At 29.2% G+C, this 10,386-nt stretch overlaps 1 protein-coding gene across 1 annotated transcript; it reads left to right on the top strand.

Moving 5' to 3' along the window:
- The first annotated feature begins 5,366 nt into the window (after positions 1-5,366).
- Positions 5,367-8,612, top strand: LOC126662111 (scarecrow-like protein 1). Its single transcript, XM_050355999.2, has 3 exons — positions 5,367-5,575; positions 6,501-6,550; positions 6,666-8,612. The coding sequence occupies exon 3, from the start codon at positions 6,723-6,725 to the stop codon at positions 8,391-8,393; it is 1,671 nt and encodes a 556-aa protein (XP_050211956.1). The 5' UTR covers positions 5,367-5,575; positions 6,501-6,550; positions 6,666-6,722; the 3' UTR covers positions 8,394-8,612.
- Positions 8,613-10,386: the final 1,774 nt, after the last annotated feature.

Below are 10,386 nucleotides of genomic sequence, written 5' to 3'. Positions count from 1 at the left end.
TATATAGTCATTTATTAGGGAGGGTTAAATTTGAAATATAATAGTTAATGTTATTTTGAAAGTCTAAATGAACAACTAAATATAAACAAATGCATTTGACTAAATGGACAACTAAAAAAGAACAGATAGAGTAGTAAATTATAACTCGTTAATATAAAAGAAAATAAAAGTCAAAACTAATTAAGTTATGAACCTATGGTAATATATTTATAGGATTTAAGTATCAGTAATTTCTTCTCTCAATTTGGAAGCCTTGTGAAATTACTGCCAACTTGTTTTATTACCAATCCTTTGAATTTATTATTTTTTATCAATTAGACCAAATAACCTTAAGATTTTTTCTTTGAGAATAATAAACTTAAGATATTAATTATTAATAAACTATATGAATTAATGAATAAAAATATTAATTTAATATTAGTTATTCACCGTGTACAAATTTATAGATAAATTGATGTTTTAGTTTTTAGAGTAATGCCAAATAAAATAGTTGATTACATAATTTGACTACTGAATTTATTCCCTTTTATCCATCTAACCCCTAAATTTAATATCTTACCTATCGAATCTCTAAACTTGTTAAATAATCTGATTTGACCCCTAAACTTGATAAATGCATATACATTGAATCCCTCCATATACAATTTATTCTAAAATATTTCAAGTGCCATGTGTACACAGAGGGGTTCAATATTTACATATTTATCAATGTCAGGGGTCAGATCGGATTATTTAACAAATTCAAAGATTCGATAAGTGAAACGTTAAATTTAGGGGTTAACTGGATAAAAAAATACAAGTTCAGGAGTCAGACTATATATTAAGCTCAGATAAATCATTAAGATTATATTTGGAATTTTTTTAGCCTCTCTTCATCGTCCAATAGAGCATGGGCTTGTTTTCTTTTCACATTATAAGCTTCGGTGGGTTGGGTCTTTTATTGTAGCCCATGATTTGCTCTATTGAAAAAATTTTCTTCCAATTTAAAACATATTATTTCGGGCTGTTTACGTTTTACCTCAAAAACTAAAAATAATTAATTTTTTTATCTCAAAACGAAAAATTTTAAAAAAATACTCTAATTTTTTTTAAAATTTATATTTTTACTCTCAGTTTTTAAAATAATTGTGATTTTACTCCGTTATTATATAGTTATCATCATATTATTATCTCGTTATCATAATTTTTTTGTAATTTGTTTCATGCAGGTATCATATTATCATACCATTATTATTTTATTTTTATAAAATTTTATCATATTATTATTTTCACATTATCATGTCGTTATCATAATTTTTCTGTAATTTTTTTTCCATATAGGTATAATATTGTCATACTATTATCACAACCTTATTATTTTATTATCAATAAGAATCTTATCATACTATTATCATAGCATTATCTATCTATTATCATAACATTATCGTATCATTCTATTATCACAACTTTATGATAATCGTATAATATTATGATACTGATATGTTAATACAGTGATACTCATATAATAATCAGACACTATTTTTTTATAATTTTTTTGTCTCTGCGGTGTTATGATAAGGATATGATAATGCAGTGATCCTCATATGATAATCAGATGCTGTTTTTTTATAGAAAATCATTTTCGTGCAGAAAATCATTTTTTTCATCATAAAATCATTTATATGCGTATTTTTAGATCTAAAACTGAAAAAAAAATCAAGAGTTTAGATCTGAATGTTAAAATAAATCGTAATAATCACTATAAATTAAGGAAAAGATCGCTAAAATAAAATATAAAAAAACGGCAAAGCAACAACAGAGCGATGAAAGAACGGCATCAGAGCGATAAGGAACGACTAAAAAGAAAAGGAAAAAAATAGAGAATAAAAGAAAAAGAAAATGACGAAGAAAATAAGAAACAGAGAATAAAAAGAGAAAGAGAGGGGGAAAAAAGAGAAAAGGGAAAAAGTGACATTTGTCGCATAGATTAAAAAATAATAAAAAAATAGGTATAATTATAATATAAGCATGTCTTAAAGTAAAAAAAAATAAAAAAATAAAAAATACGAGTTATTTTTTCTGTCTTTTCCTTATTAAGATAGCAAAACAAATCTTAATGTATTACTTTTATAGCAAGTTAATCCTAACGTTTTAAAACGTTACGAAATAAATCTCAACCTTTCTTATTTTTGCAATTTATAGCTTCAACCGTTTTTCCGATGGCGGCCACGTTAGATACATGTATTGGCATATTAAATTCTAACGTTTCAAAAAAAAATTCAAATAAAATCTTACTCTTTCGTATTTTTACACGTTATAGCCTAAAAAGAAACAAAATCGGCGGAAAACTGATTGAGGCTACAAATTACAAAATAAGAAAGGTTCGGATTTGTTTCGTAACGTTTTAAACGTTAGGATTAAATCGCTATAAAAGTAAAATGTTGAAATTTGTTTCGCCAATACCCCTATATTTTATGATAGTATTAAAACTTATTTATTTATAGTTAATGAATCAATTTGTTGTTATTTATAATTTAGAATGAATAGTTTTTTTAATATTCTATACAAGTGAATAAACAAATAATATTTAATTAATTAAATGAAATAATAATTGATTAACCGATCCACGTAATTTTTAAACTTAAAATGATCAAAAAATAATTTTTATATTGTTACATAGTCGATTTAAATATAAATTTTATAGTCATTTTACTTACAAAAATTAAAAATAATCAAACTATATGTCGTTTGTTAAAAAATCAAATAATATTCGTTTGGTTCAAAAAAAATTGCCTCCCCTAAAAATTATTTTCTAGCTCCGACGCTGATTTTGATGTGAAATAAATATCCAAACACCGTCCCATAAATATTATCTAAATATAAATATTATTATTTGATCTAAAAATTGCACATTCAATTTGTTTTTTTCATTATAATAATGAAAAATTAAATCCATTATAATAAAGAAATCTAAATAGCAGTTAAACCACCAAATTTTCTACACTTTTGAGAAGAGTGCAAATACTCATTGTTTCATTGTTTGGGATAAGATTAAATCAAAGGTAATGATGACAAGGATTGAAATTAACAACTTTGGCTCTATTCTTCAAACCAAATTTTATTTTTGGCTTTGCACATCAATTCTTAGATCTTCCCAAATATTTATATTTCAATGCTTGATTAATTCATTAATCTTGCCGAATATTTATATTTCGCTGCTTAATTAATTCGCTAATTATAGTATCTTCCCAGGATTTTGATGGCATATTCGATTCATTTCACACCTGTTTTAATGATTTCGAAGGGTAAAATTGTCATTCCAATGACCCACTTAATTCATTGGTTCTAGGGTTTTCTCCACTTTTTTGACTAGTGTTTATTTAGGGCTTTCTTAGTTTTTCAGGCATAGCGGCATTGAAAATTAGGTTACACGGCATTTAGAATAATAAATAAATGATAAATAAATAAATGAAAAGGAGTATTTTCGATGTATTTCTAACTTTCCCTTCATAATTAGGAAATGAAATTGTGTTTTTTGATTTGATGGATTTTGAAGTCCAAATTTCATAAATTTTACATAATTTGTATATTTAAAAAAAAATTAAGAAAAACTCTAGCCATCTTTTTATCTTTTTCTTCTGAAAATCCCTTTTTTAATTTCTCTCTAACTGCCGTCAATTGTTTGGTTTTACTGTTAACAGTAGCTATTTCTTCTTTTGTTCTATTTTAATTTTATAAAATATCATAAGTAATCAATTTTTTTTATTTTTTTTAATAGATTGACGTTTATTGTTGAATCGCAAAACCAATTCAATTTTTTCGAATAAAAAATCGAAGATAGATTTGAATTTTTTCAACAATAAACATGAAATCGTTTATGGTTATTATAATTTTTTTTATGTATTTCATTATTTGTCTTTTTTGATATTTGTTTTATCATTTCTATGTGAAAAGTTTGTTGTCCTTTCTATATGAAAAGTTTATTATCTTTTTTTTATAAAGGACTTTTTTAGGTGGTGGTTGTATCCTGTATCATGACTGTAGTTTCTGATTTCAGAATCCAGTTTGCGGTCGGAAAAGAAGTTTGATCGAAGGCTGCACTTTATTGGCGAAACAGTTAGATAATTTATTTTTTTATTTTCGTAAGTAAATCTGCAAATTAGACAGCATGTTGTCTTTCCCAGTCAGGTCATCAGATTTAGTTTTCGAATTTCCTCAAATTATTACAGAATGTAATTGTTTCATGTTCGATTTATTGAAATTTGGTGAATTAAAAAAATAGTTATGTTAAATAAAAAGTTGTGAGAATCCATAAACTTTTAAAATCCACCATACTCCAAAATTCACCATTTGATTTCCCACCTTCCAGGTGGGAAAATTGAAACTCGCCATTTTTTGATTTAGCTGTTTCTTGTAACTGGTAACTGTTAGTTGTTGGTTGGTAGCTGATAGCTCATAGACCATACGTGTTTGGTGGGATTTGATTACTTGTTATTTATATGTTGAACGCATATTGCATTTGTATTTTGAGCGCTACAATTTTTTCGGGATACTCGAAAGTTGTAAAAGATATAGATACAGAATAATGCGTTGTTTATTATGTTCAACAATTACATTGATATTTATATAAGTATAGAATCTCTAGGAAGGAAATCCTATTCCAAAAATTAATAAAACACAATTGAAAGCAAATTACGCTGAGATCTCTGAAATATATCATAATTAATAATTTAGTATCCCTTGTTTTAAACGTCTACTTGATAGTCTCTCAATTTTAATTTCGTTAACTATTAGGCCTTCTGTTAATTTCGATACGGTGATGATGATTCATCAATATGAATAAAATGTATCATCAATAAAATTTCATTATTTTAAAAATTAGTAGATATACATAGATATACCAAATTATTGCACAGTGATGATGATTCATCATATGATGTATCACAGCAAGGATAATATTAATATCATACTCTCAGTTTTGATGAATTTATTGTTTTAATTAATGTTTTTACCAATTAATTAACATTTGGAATTGAGTTTTAGATGGAAAAAAGTGTTTTAAACATCTTTTATTGTATTAATTATTAAATATTCTAATAATTTTTATTAAATCATAGTTTCAAATTAAAATGTTTTAGAAAAGTTTTTTTACTAAATAAAAACAGCCAAGAGCTAGATTATATATCGCAAAAAACCGTAGTTGGTAGGTATAAACATGCAGACCAAACCCAATAAAAGAAATGTAAATATTTTGTCAGTTCTTTTTTTCTTGGCATATTAAATTAATTAAAGGTTCTTGGAATTTTCCTGTGTCAAGATATTTTGAACTTTATAGGTACATTATATTTGTAACCAAATAGTTAAATTTTGTTATTTTAATTGAGAGCTTTCTAGATATTATAAAGAGCAACTTGTTTTACTTTTGGGTTATGTTTTACTGTTGGTTCATAGTCAAAGGCTTCAAATCTTAAGCTTTCTTTTTCTTCAAAGCTAATCTTTGGGGTTTATGTCTATCTTCTAAATCACTTGAATTTCAGATTTAGCTGTTTTAAATATTTCATCTCAGGTTCTTGCTGAGGTTTTTCTCATTTAACAGGTGCTTATCTTTCCTTTTTTCCCTTTTTTTTGTTGCTCATGAGCTGAATTGGCTTTGGTCTGGATCGTTTTTCTTTGATTGTTTTGATGTGGGTTTTTATTGATCTCTCTTTTCTTTAAAAAAAAATCTAGATTTCAATCTAAAGATGGTTCATTTTTGAGATTTCAACAGTGTTTTTTTGCTTCATAGTGTTAATTTAGTGATCTAAATAGTGTTTCTTCAATTGAATTGTGCTCTTTAATTATACAATTCTCGAGCTTTATATATTAGTATAATCATGAGAATTAATTTGTGTGCTTGTTACCTCAATTTGTTATATGTTTTTTCTTCTTCCGAGTATATAGTTACACGTTATGGTTTGTTCATTGATATGCTAGGTTTCACTTCTGTCTTTTAGAGTTACAGAGTTTATATCTACTTGGCAGAACAAAATAGAAATTTCATTGTAGGTGGTCATCTTCATAAGCTCTTTTAATCTCGATTAATGAATTAAGGAATTTATTATCAATTATTTTAATCAATCTAACTAATTAAGGGCATGTTCACAATTATAAATCTTGATCATTATCCTGAAAAGTTCAGTTATCCAGTAACCTGACTGGAGGACTGAAAATTGAACTTTTTTCATTACAACGGTTGTTGAATTGTAAGATCAACTTTTAGCTTAGCAAAGCTCCCTTTTGAACCCTTTTTCAAGTTAGTACATGATTCTTGCATTTAAAATGATATAAATTTTCATTGATTTAAGTTTCTGCAAAGCACATTCTAGGTTGTGTCTATAACGCACATGATCTCGCTCTTATAAATGTACAGCAGTACAGATAGATGCATATGAACTGTGGATATAAAGCTTGGATCATGATATTGTATTGCTTTTGCTAATTATTTTTCTCTTTTCCTTTTATTGTCGGTGAATGCATAGCAGTATCCTAGTCGAAGTGCAGAGGGAACTGAATTCCAATTAGCCAAGTCCAGGTCCGTTTTGTTTTGAAATTTCATTAAACTTAGAAAAGCATCTGTTGTTTGGTAAACGATTTTTATGTTTGACATGTAAATATGTTTCCTGTCGAACATTATGCGAATGATGCAGGTTTACGGTACTTGATACATTCATCAATCTTGAAGGCTGATTTAAATTGAAGAAACTATGTCATTAGTTAGACCAGCAGAGCTTTCTGCCGCACCATACCGAAACCATAAGCTCTACTCACTGAATGGAAGTAATGACAATTCTGGCTTGTCTGCGCAAATCGATAAGCGGAAGGCCATGTATATGACTGAATCTCCCTCTACTGAGAGTTATGAGAAGTACTTCATGGATTCTCCAATTGAAGAATTCATACAGCCGTCCAGCTCAAGCATTTCTGGGAACTCATTTCACCTACAAGACGCTTCCTCTTGCCAACTGAGAACTGAATCAGATTACTTGGAATTCCAAAGCCCTGATCTAATGGACTCTGACACAGAAGAGATGAGGTTAAAGCTTCAGGAACTTGAGAGAGCACTGCTTGACGATAATGAAGATGATGAAGAGGATGACATGTTTGGAAATAGTCCGAGCATGGAAATTGATGGCGAGTGGTCTGAACCAATCCAAAATGTGATGCTCCATGACTCGCCAAAGGAGTCATCATCATCAGATTCTATATTAAGCAGCATGAGCTGTAGTAAAGAAGTATCGCAATTATCACCCCGAACTCCAAAGAGATTACTTTTGGAATGTGCCAACGCGCTCGCGGAAAATAATTTTGAAATAGCTGATGCTTTAATAAATGAATTACGTCAGATGGTTTCTATTCAAGGCGAGCCTTCTTCAAGGATTGCAGCCTACATGGTGGAAGGTCTTGCAGCTCGCATTGCTTCCTCCGGCAAATATCTATATAAAGCTTTGAAATGCAAAGAGCCTCCTTCTTCTGATAGGCTTGCAGCTATGCAGATTCTCTTTGAGATTTGCCCTTGTTTCAAATTCGGATTTATGGCAGCAAATGGAGCAATGATAGAGGCATTTAAAGGCGAAAAGCGAATTCATATAATCGATTTTGACATTAACCAAGGGAATCAATACATAACACTGATACAAACACTTGCCAATCAGCCAGGTAAGCCACCACATTTGAAGTTAACCGGGGTTGATGATCCCGAGTCAGTTCAACGTCACACTGGTGGCCTGAAGATCATCGGGCAAAGGCTTGAAAAGCTAGCAGAAGCATTTAAGGTGCCATTCGAATTTCATGCAGTGCCCTCAAAGACTTCACTCGTCAGTCCTTCAGTACTAAACTGCAAACCTGGGGAAGCACTAATAGTGAATTTTGCTTTCCAACTCCACCATATGCCTGATGAGAGTGTATCAACAGTAAACGAGCGCGACCAACTTCTTCGAATGGTTCGAAGCTTAAATCCAAAACTCGTAACTGTTGTTGAACAAGATGTGAACACAAATACAGCTCCGTTTCTCCGAAGATTCGTTGAAGCTTACAATTACTACTCTGCTGTGTTCGAGTCACTTGACGCAACTCTCCCAAGAGAAAGTCAGGATAGGATAAATGTCGAAAAACAGTGCCTGGCACGGGACATAGTGAACATAGTAGCGTGTGAAGGCGATGAAAGGATCGAGCGGTATGAAGTTGCTGGTAAATGGAGAGTGAGAATGACTATGGCTGGCTTCACTTCATGTTCAGTGAGTCCTGATGTGGTGAATACAATTCAAAAACTCATAAAGCAGCAGTATTGCGATAGATATAAGATGGAGGAGGATAAGGGCGCGTTGCTTTTCGGTTGGGAAGACAAAAGCTTGATTGTTGCTTCCGCATGGAGATGAACGTTACAGCAGCAGCAGCAGCATTTGGGCCTCGTCTTCGACTGTTTCAGTCATTGTAATGATATTTTTGTGTGGGATGAAGATGCAGATTGCAGGCTAATGTATGTGTTTAATAGCAAAAATAAGGACTTGATAAAATTATGCATAGTAAAAACTTGGGTAGAGTGATGTAGGATGGATTGCTATTTATCTAACAATTATCAATATCTTTGTTTTTTCTTTGCTGCTCTGCACCTCACTTTATTTCATCATTTTTTGTATACTTGCAAGTTTTGAAGGCTAAAACTCAAGGATGGCAATGGGTATAGTTTAGTCAAATGTATAAAATATATTTTTACATATATAAAAATTAAAGAAAATATATTTAAACTTTAAATGCATTAATAATTTTTTATTATCTAAAAAAAATATAAACTCATTTTATTTTTATTTAAATATATAATTAATTAAATTTAAAAATGCTCAAATTGTAACTTCAATCATACAATTTTTAAAATTATATCAGATAATGAATTAATCTACAGTTTAAAGTGTTTGGTAAAATTCCTGAAATATCTCTTATAGTAATATCAGATAAAACAGAGAAATTCTTGTGTGAACCTAGTTCGCCATGTAGGATTATGAATTATCCATTAAATACATAACACGTGACGTTATTAAATATTGTATCCAATCAATAAAGTGCATTTAATTCTAATTAAAAATATCATTAATTAATGTGATATTTATTGATTGGATACAATATTTAATAACGCCACGTGTTATGTATTTAATGAATAGTTCATAATCCTACGTGGCGAACTAGGTTCACACAAGAATTTCTCGATAAAACTGGCAAATGATATCTACAGATATGAAATTTAGACTATAGACTATAGTATATCATAATTCTAATTGAGGAAAATAATCGATTTATTTTGTGAGACACTGTTTTAAAAGATTGTCAAATATAGTCGACTATTGAGAGATTCTTAGGTAGATTCAGTCCACCACGTCATCCGTAAACTGAGCCAATAACATTATAACACCTTTATTAAAATGAGGTATTCTTGTAATTTTTTTTTTACACTTTTGAATAATGATATTACGAGGATATCTTCATTTTAATGAGGTATTATAATGTTATTAACTCAATCCACAAATGACGTGGTGGACTGGGTGTACCTAAGAATTTCTCGTCGATTATTTTATGGGATATTGATGAATAGGTACATTTTTCTTGGTCTCCTTTGAAATTAAAGACTGCCACCGCAAACTTGCCTTCTACTTCTGGATAGGGGTGAGCATCGGTCAGTTTGATTCAGTTCGGTTGGAATTCTTTCGGTTTTTACGTTTTTTAGTTTGGAAAATTTTCAAACCAAACCGAATCTTTAGTATGGAGGTAAAAAACCGAACCGTACCAAACCAAAAATTTCGGTTCGGTACGGTTCGGTTAAAACCGAATTTGACTATTTTTATTTTTTTTTTAATTTTTTATATTAAAATTAATTCAAATATTAAATAATTAGAGTCTAATAAACTTTCATATATATTTAAATAATGATTATTAACTCATTAACAATAATTAAGATATAAAGATAAAAAAACATATAAATATAAGCATATATATATATATTATTTTTAAAATATATATATTTTATATTAAACTTCGGTTAATTAGGTTGTTCGATCGGTTCGGTTTCCAAAATATCCAAACTAAACCGAACACCGAACACCAAATTTTATCTAAAATAGAAACCGAACCAAACCGTTTTCACCGAAAAAGCAAATCAAACAATGAAGTTCAGTTTGGTTCGGTTTTTCAGTTCTTGCTCACCCCTACTTTTGGATGTTTAATGACATACTGAAAGTTTTTTGACTATAAAATATCATTACATGTCAAATTAACTTGGAAAAATTACTATTAATTTTCTTCCTAAATTTTAAAAATTTATTAATATTTCTGCCCATATATTAGTTCCGTTTAGGAATGTGATTTTATGAAAACAGATCG

This window comes from Mercurialis annua, linkage group LG1-X, assembly GCF_937616625.2.
Source record: "Mercurialis annua linkage group LG1-X, ddMerAnnu1.2, whole genome shotgun sequence".
Taxonomy (NCBI): Eukaryota; Viridiplantae; Streptophyta; class Magnoliopsida; order Malpighiales; family Euphorbiaceae; genus Mercurialis; species Mercurialis annua.
This window is presented reverse-complemented; position numbering and strand designations above follow the sequence as displayed.

Excerpts from the sequence above, each read along its gene's own strand:
- LOC126662111 (XM_050355999.2), top strand. The coding sequence starts at position 6,723 with ATGTCATTAGTTAGACCAGCAGAGCTTTCTGCCGCACCATACCGAAAC.